This window comes from Choloepus didactylus, chromosome 10 (assembly GCF_015220235.1).
Source record: "Choloepus didactylus isolate mChoDid1 chromosome 10, mChoDid1.pri, whole genome shotgun sequence".
Taxonomy (NCBI): Eukaryota; Metazoa; Chordata; class Mammalia; order Pilosa; family Megalonychidae; genus Choloepus; species Choloepus didactylus.
In genome coordinates, this window is record NC_051316.1 from 128,393,786 (window position 1) to 128,412,197 (window position 18,412).

At 60.0% G+C, this 18,412-nt stretch overlaps 1 protein-coding gene across 4 annotated transcripts in view; it reads right to left on the minus strand.

Moving 5' to 3' along the window:
* The window catches only part of COL5A1 (collagen type V alpha 1 chain), a 177,832-nt gene that overhangs the window by 12,454 nt on the left and 146,966 nt on the right, over positions 1 to 18,412 (minus strand). For 2 of the 4 annotated variants that reach the window (XM_037851096.1, XM_037851098.1), the window contains exons 47-64: positions 17,105 to 17,158; positions 16,888 to 16,995; positions 16,016 to 16,069; positions 15,072 to 15,179; positions 14,444 to 14,497; positions 14,065 to 14,118; positions 13,083 to 13,136; positions 12,476 to 12,529; positions 11,290 to 11,397; positions 11,135 to 11,188; positions 10,987 to 11,040; positions 9,895 to 10,002; positions 8,305 to 8,358; positions 7,412 to 7,447; positions 6,973 to 7,026; positions 6,173 to 6,428; positions 3,875 to 3,987; positions 614 to 682 (exon numbers count right to left, since the gene is read on the minus strand). In XM_037851096.1, the coding sequence (XP_037707024.1) occupies positions 614 to 682; positions 3,875 to 3,987; positions 6,173 to 6,428; positions 6,973 to 7,026; positions 7,412 to 7,447; positions 8,305 to 8,358; positions 9,895 to 10,002; positions 10,987 to 11,040; positions 11,135 to 11,188; positions 11,290 to 11,397; positions 12,476 to 12,529; positions 13,083 to 13,136; positions 14,065 to 14,118; positions 14,444 to 14,497; positions 15,072 to 15,179; positions 16,016 to 16,069; positions 16,888 to 16,995; positions 17,105 to 17,158 (1,446 nt within the window). Of the gene's footprint in view, positions 1 to 613; positions 816 to 3,874; positions 3,988 to 6,172; positions 6,429 to 6,972; positions 7,027 to 7,411; positions 7,448 to 8,304; positions 8,359 to 9,894; positions 10,003 to 10,986; positions 11,041 to 11,134; positions 11,189 to 11,289; positions 11,398 to 12,475; positions 12,530 to 13,082; positions 13,137 to 14,064; positions 14,119 to 14,443; positions 14,498 to 15,071; positions 15,180 to 16,015; positions 16,070 to 16,887; positions 16,996 to 17,104; positions 17,159 to 18,412 lie in introns of all 4 variants that reach the window. The other 2 variants (XR_005219102.1, XM_037851097.1) reach the window with 2 other exon arrangements.

The following is an 18,412-nucleotide window of genomic DNA, read 5'->3' on the forward strand; positions in this document are numbered from 1 at the left end:
CAGAAAAGAGCACTCTAGGTTCTTTGGGGGGATGCTGATTTCTTTTCTTTGTCAATTTTGGATTATCAAAGCCCCACTCTCCTGCGAGTGAAAACATGGCCTGGCGCAGCCGGGTGGGTGGCGAGTGGGAACTCTGAAAGGGATCCCTTCCCGAGGAGGGGGGCAGGAGCAGCACGGAGGAGGTGGGCGCAGATGCTGTCGGCCCTGGAACGGGCTCCGTGAGCTTTAAGTGGTCCAGGACCCGCCCACTGGGACTTGGCAAAATGAAGCCCTCCCACGCCGGGTGTCTTGGATTTCAGTTTCCAGGTGGAGGCCGGCTGGCACGGCGCCCACTCCCAGCTGCGGCCTGGGCTCCCCAAATGCCAAGCGTGTGTCCCAGATCCAAAAGGGAAACCACCCGCCTCCTCCCAGGCTGAAATTAACTCGAGGGGGCAGCAGGGACGGGGAGGGAAGGCCTCGGCGCCCGTCCTGAGCCCCGCTGTCACGTGGCGTGAAGGGTCGGCTGGCCGGGCAGGAGCAGGTGCAGTGCACGGCGGCGGGCGCCATGCAGAGCTGTGAGCCAGGCCGTGCCGCAAGCAGGCAGCACCGGGTGGCCGGGCCGGCGGCCACTTACCAGGGAGCCCCGCTTGTACTGACTATACCAGGTGGAGGGCTGCTCTTTGGGCCAGCGGGCCATTTTACTCTGTAAGATACGAGACGGGGCGGGTTTAAAGCCACAACCGCCACGGAGAGAGAGGCCACCTTACCAGTTTACCACGCTTGAACTCACTGAACCAGGAACCCGGGTTTTCTTTGGGCCAAGAAGTGATTCTGGCCTAAACGTCGAGCGGGCAGGTGGAGAGGGAGAGAAACAGAAAAAATGAAAGGGTTAATTCCCCGCCTCCGCCAATGGCGCTCCCGCGTCCTGCGTCCACTCGGCCTCCGCCATTGCCCACGTGCCTGCCGGAAGATTCCTTCGGCCGTCGCCACCACCGCCCGCGGGAACCTGGGCCTCTGGGCCGAGGCCGTGATGACGACAGCGGGGGTGACAGCAGCTAGTATGGCCCAGGTGCCCGAGCGGGGTCTCCTCCTGCGTTTTATCAATTTTTGGTACCCAGCGTCCGATACAGTGCTCGGCACATGGCACGTTCTCAAAAAATGCTTGCTGGTTCCCGAATGGGCATGTGAGTGGGTTCCCACTGACAGGATGATGGTGACAATGACAATGACAACTGGCATTTACAGATGGGCCCCGGGACGTGCCGTGTTCCAAGTCTGATCATCACAGCCTTGGGGACTGGGTGGGCAGGAACCCACTGGGGCCACTGGACTGCTGTGGCATGGCCGTTTTGCAGGGAGCAATTTTGGGGGACGGAGGACCTGTGGCCAGGTGGGTCCCCAGCAAACTACCAAGCCGGCCTCTGGTTGACAGGACAGCTGAGCACAGTCACCGCTTCACCAGGGAAGAGGCACCTGCACCGTCAATGGCAGAGGCCTTCCCACTTGGGACTTGGTCTCTGCAAAGGCTGAGGCAGCAGGCGCCCGGGACAGGCCTCAATAAATGCTGTGGAACGGGACGGATGGGCGGCCCCTTCCCAGGAGGGAATGGACCTTCCTCAGGAGAAGGGACCACCTGCCAGGCTGCACAGGTGCACACACCTGGCGCCAACTGCGAGCCCCGGGGCCAGGCTCCCCTCTGTCCATGGGGACCCTGCTTGGGACCCAACCCCAAGAGGGCTAGGAAAGGGGGGCCCACTAGGTAATGGGGTGTCTAGTCTGCTTCCTGCCCTATTCAGAAGTCCCAGAGCTCTTGCACTTCGCTTCCAAATCTGCAAGCTGTCAAAAGCTGTGCTCAGGCGGCCGAGGGGTGCAGACGAGCCCACTTTCACCCCCAGCCGCGGCTGCCCATGGCCACTTCCTCGCCAGTCCCCAGAGTGGAGAGCGCAGGGAGCAGGGCCTCTCAGCAACCCCGAGCCTGCAGGGCCAGGGGCTCGGCCAGCCACCCCCAGGAAAGCCCTGTGCCCCCAGGAACACTGCCATGCCGCCCTCCAGCAGAGAGGCCATCTGCAGAAGACAGACAGCGAGGAAAGGGCTGCGACAGAATCTCTGTCTAAACGAGTCTCATTCAGGGCCGCCGGCCAGATTGAAAGGATTGCCGGGATGGAGAGGCCCTTCTATTCTAGTTTTCTTTTTTCTTCGCAGTAAGTGTGTTTCTATGGATGCAGGTGATCAAAGACTAAGGATTTCAGATTGGCGGAGGGCATGAAACAGGGGCCCCCTGGTCTTCCCAGTGTCCCAGCTCTGCTTGCGGGGGACGGACCCTCGGATCCCCGGGGGCTGGAGCTTCCCCCACTGGAGTGTGATTTAGGGGCACTGGGTGGGTGGCCCAAGGAGGGCTGAATGGCTCTGCCCGAGGCACAAACTGTTTCCTGGTGCTGAAGCCACTGGAGAGGCTGCTGAGGAATGTTCTGGCAGGTCCTGAACCTGCCTGGCAAATGCCAGGAAGCAACAGCCTTCATCTGGGGGCCTGTGACAGGACTGGCTGCTGAGAGGGCCGTTCCAGCTCAGGGGAGTCGGGGGACAGCAGTCAGGGACCTGGGGTTCAGGCGTCTCCAGGAGACCCCATTGTCCTCGCAGGCCCTGGGCCCACAGCTCCTTCCACTCCCTCTGCATTTTGATTCAAGAGCTGAATAAATTCTGGGCTTCTGAACCTTTATGGGCTGAGTTTTCAAGCCTTGTCTCCTCTGAGGCAAGCTCTGCTACCGAGGTACGGATGAGGAAGGTAGTGCCTGGAAGGACAGCGGCTGCTGAGGCCACGGTGGGGGCTCCCGGGCCCCTGAACCCGCTCCTCGAGGGAACCTGGGGAAACCCTCCCATTCCCTGGAATTCACTGGTGTCCGGATGCTTAGGAGTGAAAAGCTGCTCTCAGCCTGGAACGCTCTATCCTGTGAGAGACTGGGGGCTGGGCCAGGGCTCGGGGACCCTCCCAGGTCAGGCTGCTGGGCCCAGTGGGACGAGCCGGGGCCTGTCCACGGTGCCCATCTCTGCGTTCTGCACGGGATGGCCAGCCCCGCAAGGCCCGATCAGGCGGCTCTGGATTCAATGGAAGCACACACAGGGTCCCTGCTGGGGGGCGGGGGGGCGCCCCAGCCAGGCCGGCTGCCCCCTCCCCCCGTCACACGCCAGACGTGCTGGGATAATGGAGATGAGTTTCACACTCGCCCACCACACACACTCATGCACGCCTACATGACATGCGTGTACATGCACGCTTATCCGCACACACCCTCCCACACCCCACAGCCATCCCACACAGCCAGCGTCTCACCTGACCACACACCTCCAGCCCCACACGTGCACAAAAACTTCCACCACGGAAGCGAGGCCTTTGAAAAGCCACAGACATGACTATCAAAGTGACATTCTGCAAAATCTCACTGACACAGAATCTACTAGCAAAACCCTTTACTAAACAGACTTGAAAACAGTACACTGAACTCAGAGGAGGCAGCAGCAAAATCCCAAAGAAATAAACTGACGCTAGGACTTCAGGCAAAATGGCCTCCTCCAGAAGATGTCATTGGGGATCCCTTTATGCTCGCCCCCACTTTCTAAAATGGCCTCAGGTCACACGAGCTACTGAGTCATTTTAGAAAGATTTTACTGACTGACGGTTTAAATCGAAACACTTCAGGGGCAGCGTGTGGGAAACACAGTCCTGAGACGGCCTCCCCTAGCCTCTCACTCAACCCACATTACTGTCAAAAATGTCCCCTTTTAACCTCATATGGTCTCCCTCGGGAAGACGACCTCAATTAGGAAACTGACTCGTTCTGATTTTCACTCTTAAAGCCTCTGAGGCCTCGGCCTGGACCCAGGCGAGCCGGGAACTTACCCCCTCGGACTTCTTGTCGGGGAAGACACACGTGGAGCCACCGGCCGTGAAGTTGCAGTAGACTTTGAAGGAGTCCCCGGAGCAGCCCTGGTTGGGATCCACCCAGTATTCGCCTGGATTTCCAAGACGGGGGGAAGGAGATGATTCATGGGGCTGACCTCTGGAAGGTTCCAGATGCCCAGGCTGCTCTCACACAGCAGTCAGAACGGGCCGCCAGCTCCCTCTCTAAGCCCACTCGGCAGGTGAACTCACTGCCCTCCCTGCTACGTGGGACCCGACTCCCAGGGGTGTGAATCTCCCTGGCAATGCAGGATATGACTCCCGGGGATGAATCTGGACCCGGCATTGTGGGATTGAGAACATCTTCTTGACCAAAAGGGGGATGCAAAAGGAAACAAAATAAAGCTTCAGCGGCTGAGAGATTCCAAATGGACTTGAGAGGTCACTCTGGCGGGCATTCCTATACACTATATAGATAACCCTTGTTAGGTTTTAGTGTATTGGAATAGCTAGAAGGAAATACCTGAAACTGTTGAACTGTAGCCCAGTAGCCTTGACTCTTGAAGATGACACCTATGTAGCTTACACTGAGTGACCGTGCGATTGTGAAAACCCTGTGGCTCACACTCCCTCTATCTAGTATATGGACAGATAGCAAAATGTGGACAAAAATTAAACGAAAAATAGGGTGGGATGGGGGAATGGTATATTTTAGGTGTTCTTTTTTACTTTAATTTTTATTCTTCACTTTATTTTTTTGGAGCAATGAAAATGTTTAGAAATTGAGTGTGACGATGAATGGACAACTATATAATGGTACTGTGAATGACTGTATGTACACTGTGGATGATTGCAGGGTTTGTGAATATAGCGCAATAAAACTGAATTTTAAAAAATGTGTGGCCAGCTCACGCTGCCATCAGGGGCCTCTCTGTCTATCGCATCCTGTTTTTCCTGCCAGGCCCACAAATGCACGTGAACAATGCGCTCTCCGAGAACACAGCGGGTGTGTGAAGCACATCACACATGTTCCGATGAACACAGAGGTGCTGTCCATGTGATGGGTGGACAGAAATGCAGAGAACGTTTTGGCATAAACTCTGACACTCACAGATGTACGATCAGAGTCTCCTGGAATCGCGGCCAGCCTAAAATCTTGCAGGAGAATTAAGAAACTTTCATACTTCCCAGAGGGGAGGCAAGAAGCCAAAACGATGTTATTTTTCACTAGGTAGGCAGTGCTTGGTGTCATGGACGTAAGAATAAGAACGGTTTGTGTTTTTATGACATTCTGGAGCTTGAAGCTTGCTTTCCGGAGTACTCACCTAACATTAGTAACAACACCTGTGACGACAGCCACAGCAGCTAACACTTACTTTAAGCATGTTTGTGCCAGGCTGTGCCGGTTTGTATATATTATGTCCCCCAGAAAAAGCCATATTCTTTGATGCAATCTTGTGTGGCAGACATATAAGAGTTGATTAGGTTGGAATTTTTGATTGAGTGTTCCCATGGAGATACGACTCAATCAGCTGGGTGAGTTCTTGATTGGATAATCTCCATGGAGGTGTTACCCCTCCCGTTCAGAGTGTGTCTTAATTGAACTGGGACCATATAAAACAGCTGACAAACAGAAGGAACTCAGAGCTGCAGCAGAGACAAACATTTTGAAGACGGCTGTTGAAAGCAGACTTGCTCTGGAGAAGCTAAGAGAGGACAAACGCCCCAAGAGCAACATTTTAGAGAAAGCCATTTTGAAATGCAGCCTGGAGGAAGCAGACACAAGCCACGTGCCTTCCCAGCTAACACAGGTTTTCCGGACACCATTGGCCATCCTCCAGTGAAGGTACCCGATTGCTGATGCCTTACCTTGGACACTTTTATGGCCTTAAGACTGTAACTTTGTAACCAAATAAATCCCCTTTATAAAAGCCAGTCCATTCCTGGTATTTTGCATAACAGCAGCGTTAGCAAACTGGAACACAGGCCAAAGGTGCTTTCTGCATTGTCTTGTTAAACTCTGTTCTCTAAGAAGGAGATCATTTTACTCCCACCTTGTTTATCAGGGACAAGCAGCTGAGGGCAAAGCCGGTCGCCCAGCTGGAAGTGGCTAAGCAGACTTGGGTGCAGATCGGCCCCACCTCAAAGCCTTCCTCTCACTACCTTGATGACCCCCAGAGATTAAGAAGGGGGAGAGCTTTATGCACCCCCAGTCCCCAGACGGGGACCCCCCACATCCCTCCCACCACAGCCCGCTGCCCGGCCTGGGCCCTCGGGGGCAGCCCCGCCCGCCCCTACCGTCCGGGAAGTCGGGGTGGCAGAGCTGCAGGTCCTTGCAGGTGCGGGCGGGGTTCTGCTGCGTGCCCAGGGGCCGCTTCATCTGCTCAATCTCCAGTTTGAGCGAGTTGAGCGAGCCAAAGATCTCCTCCATGCCATCAGCGTAGTCCACGTAGTTCTCGCCGTTCCCATCGTCAAGCAGCTGGCTGGCGTCGATGTTCCGCCGCGTTCTGGAAGCCTGGATCGGCAGGGGCTGGATGACCTCGCCCGGGGGGCCCTGGAGGGTCGGGGAGAGGGGAGCGGTGGGTGGGGGGAGACGAGGGCGGCCCCGAGGCCCAGGGACAGCGAGGGCTGCACCTGCAGGGGCCCCCTGGGCTCCGTCTGTTTCAGCGCCACTTTCCTCCCTGCTTGCTGTCTCTGGAACGTGCCGCGCCTGCCGTCCCTGCTGCCAAGTTCTGCCCACACTGAGAGCCCCCCTCCTCCTACCCGCGACCCCTGTGGCCTCGAGGCGCCGTGCCCCGACACCGGCCTGGCCCTCCTGCCCACCAGGACCTTGCCCTCCGGAGCCAGCCGCCAGCGGCACCCCCCTCATGCACGTCCCATCTGCAGTGGGATGGAAAGCTGGGCCTCGGGGCTGGGGCCGGGCCTCCTCCCTCGTGCCTCCCGCAGCCCAGGGCTGAGCACACGCCGGCCCGTTCTCGCCGGGCAGGGAGCCCCCACCACACAGGGGCTGTGTCAGGGCCATCAGGGAGGGCTCCGGGAGGGGGCCGGACCCCAGCCCAGCGTGCCACCCCTCTCCTGAGTCATCAGAGGCTACTTACAGGTGGGCCGGGGGGTCCCGGGTGGCCTGCCTCCCCCTTCGGGCCGGTTGGACCCTGAGGAGGGAAAGGAGAAGGAGCTCCTGGTTATGAGGCCAGACAACGTCACAGGCACCTTCAGCCCCAGGACTGCGTCCGGAAGCCTCCGTGGAGGGGACGACACTCACACCGTGACGAGGACAGGGTGGGACATGCCGGGAGGAGGGTGCTGTGGCTCCTGTTCCCACCCCCAGCCCCTTCCCAAGGCCTGAATGCCTCGGTCTGAGGACAAGCCCAGGGGGAACGTGCTCAGGGACAGTTCTGAAAGTGGGAACACCTGCGAGAGCTCAGGCCACTGTGCATGAGGCTGGACAGTTTCCGCGGCAGCCCGCATGGCCACCCCACCCTCCCTGGCGGCCCCTCCGAGGCAGCGTGGGGGCAGATCCAGGGGTGTGCCACTTACCGAGGAGCCCTTAGCACCTTTGGGACCGGGAGGGCCCTGCAGAGCGAAGCAGAGGGTGAGTGGGTGGATGGGCCCTGCCTGCCCCCTCGGTTCTGCTCGGGCCAGTCTGCTCCCAGCCCCTCCTCACGCCCGGCCCTCCACCCCAGGAACCTGGGCCCACACCTGCCTCATGGGGGCAGGGCGAGGAGGCCCGCGGACAGGTGCTGCTCACCCCACAGGCAGGCAGGGGCTCCCAGCTGCCCCAGGTCACCCTCCCTGGTGGCCCCTCCGAGGGCTCACGAGCCCGAAAGCTGCTGATTTAGGGAGAGCAGGGGGTGCCTGGCTGCAGAAGGCTCTGCCCAAATGTGCTCTCCAGCCCTGTCCCACAGCACACGGCAGGGACAGCCACCAACTGGCTCGAGGCCACCTTGGGCCCTGGCCCCAGTGGGGCACAGAGGTTGACGGGTCCAGGGAAGGAGGGACCCTAGATGTGAGGAGGTTTCTGCAGTCCCGGGTCCCACAGCACTATGGAGGCAGGGGGGCCCCAGGCGGGGATGCCTCGAAGAGGGTCTCCCCAGCTCCTTGTGTCTGGGCTGGGAGCTGCCACTAGTCCTCTCACCTTCCCCCACGGATGGCCACGTCTCCTAAGACGTCTAGAGATACAGCCTTTCCCTGCCTGTCTGCCCCCCGCAACCTGTGCCCAGGAACCCCACTTCCTTGCGTTCATCATTTAAAAGCCTGATTTGGGGTTAATTAGCAAGTGGACCCTGGGGACCCCAGTCTTGAGGTCACCACGGGGTCCCCAGGCCCGGTGCCTCTCAGGGCTGTCCTGCCACCCTCCGGCCATCCCCAGAGGCCAACACCCAGGCCCAGCCCTGCCTCCTGCCTCCCCCAGAACACCCCCAGATACACACCGGCAAGCCAGGGGGCCCTGGGGGGCCGATCGGGCCGGAGGGACCAGTGATACCCTGCAAAGGAGCAGAAAGGGGGCAGAAGATGAATGCGAGGAATCAGTGGAGCCTCTCGCTCGCCCTCCCGGCCCCTTCCTGGTGGCTCTTCCTAAGTCCCAGCTGTTCTCCCATCGGGCCTCCCTGCTGTCCCGGCCGGGCTGGAGGGACCCCCCAGCGTCTCCAGGACCCGGAGGCCCCACTGAGGACAGCAGTGCTGGGAAACAGAGGGGCTCTTGCCCCACCATCTGTCCCCATCCACAGCCCACCGGGCTGCCTCACCCTGTCCCCTGTTCAAGGTACCAGTCCCTGCACCGCGAGCCCCTGGGGGACTGGGGGGGCACCGGGGTTCCCCTAGTGTTTAAGCTGTGAGCAGCGGCAGTGGGAGGCTGAGAGCCACGTTTCACTCTGAGAGCAACTGCCTTCTCCTTTACCCCGATCGTGCAGGAGCTGGGCTGTCTGATCATTTTAAGAATCCCACAAATTCTCAAGACCACATCGTAACCCTGACCGTGCTCCCCATCGGCCATACTGCCGAGACCACCCCGGGGTGGGGACAAGTGCAGGGATGGAGGAGGCAGAGGGGCGCTTGCTTCCGGCACAGAAGACCCGGGACATCTCCGATTCTCTCGGCTGCAGGATGCCCTGCGCTGGGTTCCTCTCACCTGGGAGTGCTCCCTGGCCTGGGGACACCAGGCAGCAGGAGGGGTCCAGGCCATGGGAGAACGATCTCCTCTTTTGGCATCACCCCCCAACCTGCATGGGACCCAACGTGGGGGGTGCCTTCGTCCCCAGCCTGCCCCCCACCCTGCGGCTCTCGTCCTCTCCCCTCTGGCTCAGCCCACGTGTGGGAGCCCAGGGCTCCCTCCGGTTTTGCAGGAACCATCCCGGCCTGCTCGGGAAGTGGTAGCTCCCAAGACGGGGATGTGCAGACGTGGCCCTCCACCGTGGGGTGGACAGAGGAGCGTGCGCAGCCACCGTCCCCTCTCTGCTTCTGGGTGGACCTCAGCCCCTCCCTGGCCACAGAATCCTCCTCAGCCCCACGCCCTCCTAGCACCACCAAGGGGATTGCGGCTACAGACAGGGGAGACGGCTCTGACTCGGGCGTCCTGGCTGCAAGTCCAATGCCCAGCAGTGCTGGCAGGGAAGTCGGGGCAAGGTGAAGGGACACCTGGGCCAAGTGGGAGCAAGGACGCGAGCGGCCAACCCGCCCTGCCCCACACCTCCAGCCAGCACGGCTGAGATGCACCGGTGGCCTCCTGGGCAATCTACCGGGTCGGGGGGCTCGCGTGGTGGTGGGAGACGGGGTGAAGTAATCCTGACAGGGGACACCCCGCTCTGCAACCCTGTGGCACGGAGGACTGAGCTCCCACCGGCACGCGGAAGGTGCTCTGCCCCAGCTCCCCATCTGCCAAGTCACATGGCTGGTATCCATGGATACCACGGGCATCCTTCCGGGCTCTGAGGTGCCCGGCGCCTCTGGGAGTGAGAGCTCAGGGCTCCAGGGCTCTTCCTTCCATCCCGCAAGGGGCTTCTGGGGGACACCACCTCACGCACCTGCTCTCCCTTGGGGCCCGACGAGCCCTGTGGGCCGGGCAGTCCGCGGTCACCCTTTTCACCCTGCTCGCCGGGCGGCCCGATGAGTCCAATCAAGCCGGGGTGGCCCTGTTGGGGACAAAGGCACGGAGGGGCGTCTGTCAGGGGAACGGCCTGTGTCCAGCCACAGGGGTCGGTGGAGACAAGGGGCACAGCCGCGCCCCTGGAAAGCACGGGGCCACAGTTGACATCTCACGAAAGGGAAGCTCACTCCTGGCCCGGCCGGGTGACGGAGACTTTATCGTCCGTCCCCCTTGGGTAAAAAGTGGCCCTAAAGGAGCAGATGGGGGGGAACAGAGACCACAACGATAAAAGCAGCTTTTCCAGAGTGATAATTTTGACGTTTATCTTTTAACGTACATGCACTTCCCAATTTTTCTGTGGTAAACACGTGAGCTCTGTCATAGGAACAAACACTTCATCTCCTGGCAGGGAATCATAAACACGACCATTATTTTTTATGGGCTGTAAAAAGAAAAATCCTCTACATGTGCTTATATGTGTTCATTTGCTTTATATGAGCCCGTGGAAAGTGCCGGAAGGATTCCTCCATCTGTCATCGCTTTGGGGATTCGGGGTGGGTGGTGGTAATGAACGTTGCATGAGAAAAGAGAGAGCCGCTCCTTGCCTTCTTTCTACAATGGTTTGGCGTGTATGTTTTACGTGTGTAAATAAATCAAAGTAGAAAGACATCACCATCGATTAAAAAATAAAACAAAAGGTCGCTGCACTGCTGCCCAGCTCCGCCTGCCCTTCCTCCAGGCAGCAGCTGAGGCCCGGGGCCCAGGGCGGGCATCCATCCCCGGCACCCTACCCACCCGTCCGCCGGAACCTCTGCCCCTCGAAGGGCCCTGCCCTCTTCCCACGTTGCTCAGGGACCCTCACGGCCGGGTGGGGTCCCCAAAGCAGCACTGCGAGCATTTGCTTCCATTTCAATGTCTGCCGGGGAGCTCCTTGCTCCCTGCAGCAGGCCCTCAAGGATGCAGGGCGGCGGGCGCTCTCTCGAGGTTGACCCCGAGCACGAGAGGCGCACCTGGAAAACCCCCCGCTTACCTTTTCACCTTTGGGACCAGAATCTCCTTTGAGGCCGGGGAGTCCTGGGGGACCCTGTGGGAGAATGTGGGGTTCAGGCTCCTCACCCCTGGGATTTCGGCAGCCGAGCCGCCCCTCCCCTGCTGCCCCGAGGCTGCGCGCCACTCACCATGGGGCCGGGGGGACCGTCCGGGCCGGGGGCTCCTGGCAGACCCTGTTCACCCTGAAACACAGCCGGCCCCGCGTGAGCCCTGAGGCCCGTCCCACCCCCGAGGCCCTCCGCGTGGCAGCCCCTCCGCCCGCGGCCCTCCTTCCTCCGCTCACCACGGGGCCGGGGATCCCGCGCAGGCCGTCGGGCCCAGGCTTCCCGGGGGCCCCCTGGGGGCCGATGGGGCCAGTCTTCCCAGGAGGGCCTTCCAAGCCGGCTTCTCCCTGCCGGGTGGTGAGGAAGGACAGGTGGGGTCCAGGGGCTGGCACCGCTGCTCAGAAGCCCAGGGAGACCCCTCAGAGAGCTGGGGCGGCCGAGGATCCCCACCCCTCGAGGCCACTGCCGCAGCTGGGCCCAACAGCTTATGGCCTCAGCCACCAGCTCTGCAGTGGCCCGTGGCACAATTTGGCCGTCACAGGGGACAGGGCAGTCACAGTGGACAGGGCTCAGGGTGGTCAGCAGGGACACAGTGGTCACAGCAAACGGGGGACGGGTGGTCAGAGCGGATGGGGGATGGGGCAGTCGCAGAAGACATGGGGGACAGAGTCAGATGGACACAGAAGCAGAGTGAACACAGGGGACGGGGTGGTCAGCGGTCCCAGTGAATGGGGGACGGGCGGTCAGAGTGGACACCAGGGACAGGGCGGTGAGGGTGAGACATAGTGGTCTCAGCTGCCATTGGGAACATGCCCATCACAGCGGACGGAGCTTCTGTGTGGTGTCAGCACTGTGGCCTGAGCAGGTGAGGGGCTGGAGGATGTCCATGGCCATCTTGTTACTCGCACGGGGTCTCCAGGAGGGAGCTTATGGTCCCACCAGGACCCGCTGCCCCCACCCCAGGAGGGCTCCATGTGGGCCCTGGGTGCCAGGCTCCGTGTGATGCAGGCAGTGGCCCCTTCCCCCTCAGCCCCATGAGCCTGGCGCTGGGACCCCCTCCCTTCTGGGGCGAGAGGCTGCGGTGCAGCCACCCAAGCACCAGCCCGAGCTCCCCCAGCCGTCTGCGGCCAACCCGGGTCCTGTGGACTCCAGGGCCCACGGAGCTGCCCCCTCAGGACAAAGGGACCTGACATCGGGAAGCAGGACGTGGTGCCCCGGGGCCCACCAGGGTTCACGCCTGATGCCCCTGCCCTCTGCCAGGCCTCCCCCTGCCCTCCTCCCCGCTCTCTTCCGGGGCGTCTGCCCTGGGCCCCCCGCCCTCTTATCGCTGCACACACTTCCCCTCCCGCCCCACCCAGCGTCCCGCCTGCACCTCCCACCTGCAAGGTCTCGACACTGTCCTGGCCTGGCCCCAAAACACGTTACCTTGGCTCCTTTCTCTCCCTGTCGGCCCTCAGGGCCTGCGGGACCAGGGGGGCCCTGGAACAAACAAGAGAGGGGCACGTGGAGGGGCACGCAGGGCACAGGCCCGGGAGCCAGGCGCTCGGCGTGTGGAGAGAGACGGGGGTGGGGTGGGGGCAGCGGGGCGAGCCCTGGCCCCCGGCCAACAGGCACGCAGGCCCCAGAGGACCCCAACAGCCCCCTTCTGGATAAGGCGTCCGTCTGGTCAACCCGGGAGCCCAATCTCCCTGGCTCCACAGCCGGTTTATGTGGCAGCAGCCGATGGCTGGGTCGTTCCGTGTGCAAAGAAACGCGTTTCAGATCAGCTCTGACTTTGCAGGGAGCTCTGACGTGCGGGAAAAGGAGCTGTGCAGGTTTGGGGGTGTTTTTCTCCCCAGCGGATACTGCTGAGGGCATCAGCCGTTGGCTACTGTCAGGGATGCCGGAGCCTGAGATGCCAGAATTAGAGAGGGCGGCGGGAAGCTGAGCAAGGAGGCTCCAGGCAGGAGCAGGTGCCTCATCCGAGCTGCCCAGAGCACTCAGGGTGGGCAGAGGGTGGTGGGGGCACAGACAGGACGGCGAGTTTATTTACCCTTTTTCCCGGAGGCCCAGAGGGCCCCGGCTCTCCAGTGGGGCCCGGGGATCCCTGCAGAGAGAGAACGGGGGGCAGTTAGGAGTTGGGGTCGTGAGGGGAAGACAGGCAGGCCCAACGAGGCGCAGTCACCTTCTGACTGATTTTCCCCTTGCCCAGCCCCGCCCGGAGGTGCCCCTGCCTTCTCGTGGAGCTGGCACGGAAAGCCACTGGGAATTCTCTACCATGGCCGACTCCGCGGCATTTTGGAGAAACTTCCCCATCTGCCGAGTGTGGACTGGCTGGCGGGAGTTCCCAGCATCCCCTTCCTCCAGAGAGGATCCAGTGGTCCAGCAGGACCCAGGCCAGGAAGTGGGGGAGCAGGAGCCTGTCTCCAGGGAATCTGCCCCACAGCCTGTGTCCTCCACCCTTTCTTTGCATTGCTGCTCACGGAGTCAGCGACTTAAGCTTTTGCAAGTGGGTGCATCATTGCCCGACAGCAGTTTGCCAAGACAGGCGGGTGCCAGGGTGAGGAGGGCAGCGGGGGGTTGCTGGGCATGTCTGAGCGAGTCCTAGCCACACTCGAAGCGGTGCTTAAAAACTCAGTGGCATAAGCCACGTGTCCCGACGAATCGGCATCTCGCTTGGGGTGGAAGGGGGATGAGCCCCGTCTAGCCAGGCCCTGGCCCTCAGGGCAGAGACACAGGTGAGCCCCAGAGGTTCTGGCTGGGTCTGGGGCTGGGCCCGGAGTCCCTGGAGCAGTACCGGGAACTACTGGTGGGACCTGCATGCACAGTTCTCCTTTTGTGCAGAGGGGCTCCAGCTTCCAAGCGACCCTCAGAGGGAGCCCACAACCCGTCACAGTTAAGAATCAATGTCGTGAGGCAACGGGTTTGGGGGTTCTGCTCTGAAATGAGCGAAGCAGGCTGCAAAGCCCCAGGAGCACACAGGGGATGGGCCTCCTCGGGTTGGAAACCCGAGGGTGCAGCCGAGATGGACTCACCGTCTGCCCAGGTTCGCCGTCATCACCTTTGTCACCGGGCGGGCCATCCTGACCCTGTGGGGACAAACACAGGTCACCAGCTGCCTCCTGGGCAGCACCCTGAGCTCACCCACTGACACCCAATGCACCCGCAGTCCCTTCCAGAACATCCACGTCCCTCCCAGCGCTGGGCACACAGTTTGCTCAGATACGGAAAAAGCATTTTGTTCACTGACGCATCAAAATGTGGACACCTCTCAAGAGAGGGCTGTGCCTCAAGGGGGAGCACCGTGAGGCTCATCGCAAAGAAACAACCAGAAAGACAAAAAGAATGGGGCTGGCAGAGGCAGGGGAACGGCTGGGGTGGGCGTCCGGGGATCTCGCCGCCTTGGACACCTACCGCAGGGCCGGGCTCTCCGGGGGGACCAGGATCTCCAGGAAAACCGACGGGGCCCTGGCAGGACAGACAGACACACAAGGTCATCAGCCAGTGATCTGGACCGCAAGCCACCAGCCTGTCGCTGCACCCAGACAAACTTCCTGCCACCCTCCAGCTGCTAGAACGTTCTCCCAATCATCTACGGTGCACTGCACCGCCTGGCAACCCCTTCAACGAGTGTGACTTGTCTGAGCCCCATAATAAGCCACGAGCTGGCGAGGTGGGGGCTGGCAGTTTCCTTTCCAGAGTCACATGGGGTCAGGCTCCCCGCCCACCATCCATGCCTGGGGGCCTTTCAACGGCTAGAACCTGCTGCTCAGAAGCCCCCGGAAGGCCCAGCCTGGAGCCCCAGGGCAGCACATCTCGGACAGCTGCCCAGACTGCAGAGAGGAGACGTCCTCCCCAGGCGGCAGCCCAGAGCTTTCTCCAGTCTTTCAAACCTCTGGACTTTGGAGAGTTATCCCAGGACACACACTGCTCGTGAAGCTTTTCCCCAGGCAGAGGAAGCCACTGATGGACGGGGATGACCGAGAAGGCAGGCCCCCCGCCCCCAGACTCGGGGACCCCCGAGCATCCAAGGGCCACTCACCGGGCTGCCTTTGGGGCCGTCATCTCCAGGAGGGCCTTTGGGTCCAGGGGGTCCGGCAGCACCAGAGGGGCCTGACTCACCCTTCTCTCCCCTCTCTCCTTTGGGTCCCTGTGGGGGAAGGCGAGTCCCCATGTTCTCTGGAACCCGCACGGCAGATCCCCCGAGCAGGCCGGTTCCCATCACATCTCACCCGGCCCATCAGCCTGTGGCCGGCGGGCACTCACCTGGGGCCTGGTGCCCTCAGTGCCACGCGGCCGGCCCAGGAGTCCCACTGCCCTCTTACGGCCAGGACTCGGCTCCTTACAGGAGGGGCCAACTCCTGAATTCCACGGTGGGCAGCGCGGACCCAAGGGGCTGGGGGACCTGGGCCCACCCCCATGTCTGGTGGTTCTTGGGAAGACGGAACAGCTAGACCCCCCAGGACCTGAGACCACCCAGAAACCCTCCCTCAGGATGGCCTCGGAATGAGAGCTCATCCGACAAACAAGCGTTCCTTCCCATCTCCCAGCAGGTGGATGCAGACTTGAAACTCGGCGCTGTCGCTGTATCAGGATGGCAAACAGAAAAGCAATTCTCTGCCATCGGGAATGACCTGCTGCTATTCACAGCAGAAAAATCTAAAAATTCACATGGCTCCTGGGGGTCCCCACCGTCAGTGGGATGAGAAGTCCTGACCCCAGGCTGCTGCCCCAGCCACTGGCTCCAGTTGGAGTCCGGCCTCAGGGGTGCAGATGGTGACAACGACTCCCTCACGTGTGTGACAGCAGACGGCGAGCGGCCATCAGGCACCGGTCCTGGTGCAGAGTGCCCTCTGACCACGCCACATCTGAACAAGCGCGTGTGCACACACACACGAGCTCACTCCCTCCATCACACTCTTGCACTTTTCACAGGGATTCCACGAAGGGCCAGAGCCGCCCCTGCCCCGGGGCCCACTCACTCACCAGAGGACCCCCCTCTCCCGGAAGGCCAGGTTCGCCGGCTTCCCCAGGCTCGCCCTAAGGAGCAAAGACAACACGGGAGAGATGGGGATAGAATCTTCCGGGAAACGAAGCCACACAGAGGAGGCCAGGACGGGGCGCAGAGAGGGGACACTGCCGAGCATGAATAACTTCATTCATTCATTCGTGTCTGCAATGGTCTCATCAGGAAAATGAGCACTGAGGGAAGATTTCCTTCAGGGGAGCGGCCTACAGTAGGAAAGAAACCTCTGGAAACAGCGTACAGAGAATGCCAGGGACTAGAGACACATCCATTCCCCGCCCCAGGTTAGCCAAAGGAAATAATTTAAGTGCTTTTCACGTCTCAGGAACTCACGAGCTGCGCAGCGGGGTCAGGTTCAGCAGCATTCCACCCACCACGCACACACCAGCACACGCCCGCACATGCCAGCACACGCCCGCACACGCCCGCACACGCCTGCACACGCCAGCACACGCCTGCACACAGGCCCTTCCTGCTACTTTAGTCATCCCAAAGGCCCAGAGCTAGGAGAAGCCGAGAACGTGTGTGGAATGGAGAGGGTGTGTGCAGCAGCTGCAGCACTTCCAGGAGAGATTCTCTCTCTCAGAGCTGTGTCTCGGAGAAGGAGGCAGGGTCTCTGCTGAGGGATGTACCATTTGGAAATTCTGCAAAAGGCTGTCACGGATAAACCTGCCAGGGCCCCCAGTTCCACTGCACGAGTCTTTTTCCCTAAATTTCAAAACAACCCTGAAGTCCCCGAGTACATCTCTGCAAACACGCCTCGACACACACGCCCCCCCCAGCCCCCCAACGCGGCCTCGGCTGGGGCGCCCTAACCGGCTACGAGCTTCACCTTCTCGCCCACGGCGCCAGGATTTCCGATGCCTCCCGGGGGGCCTTGGGGCCCGTCAGCACCTGGGGCTCCGGAGGGTCCTCGGGGGCCAGGGGGACCGGGAGGGCCCTAGGAAAGGGGGGAGACACTGAGCACGGGCCATGCTGGCATGCCCCCCAAAACACCAGCATGCCCCCCAAAACATGTCAGCCAGGCCAGCATGCCCCAAAACACTCACCATTTGGCCGACATCTCCCGTCTCGCCCTTCTCCCCAGGAGGCCCCGGCAAGCCCTGGGGGGAGAGGAATTGGGTCAGAACCGCTGCAGGCAGGCCGGGCCGGCCAGTCAAACCCATGCCCCCCTCTCCCTGTTTCCGCCAGCCTCACATGGAACCCCCAAAAGCTGCCAGAATGCACCTGCAGGTGAGCAGCTGAACGTGAAGACGTCCCTGACCCAGACTCTCAGAACATGGCCCAAAGAAGTAACGAGAGAAGCAGGAAAGACACACAGGGACCGGCGCTTACTGCCTGCTCCATACCACAGTGAACCCTAATGAGCCAGCAGCAGGGCAGAGGCTGAGTAACTCTCTCAGGAAAACGCTGGAATGTCAGGGTCACAATTAAAAGTCAGGCTTTCAAGAGTAAATAAAAAGCCATGTGTTCCAAGAATATCGAACGATCTCTAACCAAACCCACGGCGCACTATGCAATGGGGAAAGCTGGCACAGAGCCTTCTGTACATACAGCAGGATTCAGATTTTGCAAAAGCCAAATAAAACCACGTAAATGCATATGTATAGGTTTGTATGTACATGGGAAAGGCCCGGAGAAGAAAAGTGCCCAAATGTTCTAGCTGGTTGTTTCTAAGTGGCCCAGTTAGCAGTGATTTTTCTTTCCTTTCTTACAGTTTTTTAATACTTTCCCAATCTTGTACAGTGAGTGTGGAAATAAATGTCACTGATTAAAAGAAGCAAATATGGCATATGCAGAGTCATCGGGATTTGCAGCACCTCCAATTTGGGGCCCTCCGCCCCCACTCTAGCAGGCCCATCCTTAAAAAGACAGGCAGGTTCCAAAATGAGCCGAGAGATCACTCTGGTGGGCACTCTTACGCACACTTTAGACAACCTTTTTTAGGTGCTAAAGAATTGGGGTAGCTGGTGGTGGATACCTGAAACTATTAAACTACAACCCAGAACCCATGAATCTCGAAGACAGTTGTATAAAAATGTAGCTTATGAGGGGTGACAGTGGGATTGGGAATGCCATAAGGACCAAACTCCACTTTGTCTTGTTTATGGATCGATGTCTAGAAAAGTAGGGGAAGCAAACAAACAGACAAAGGTACCTAGTGTTCTTTTTTACTTCAATTGCTCTTTTTCACTCTAATTATTATTCTTGTTATTTTTGTGTGTGTGCTAATGAAGGTGTCAGGGATTGATTTAGGTGATGAATGTACAACTATGTAATGGTACTGTAAACAATCGAAAGTACAATTTGTTTTGTATGACTGCGTGGTATGTGAATATATCTCAATAAAATGAAGA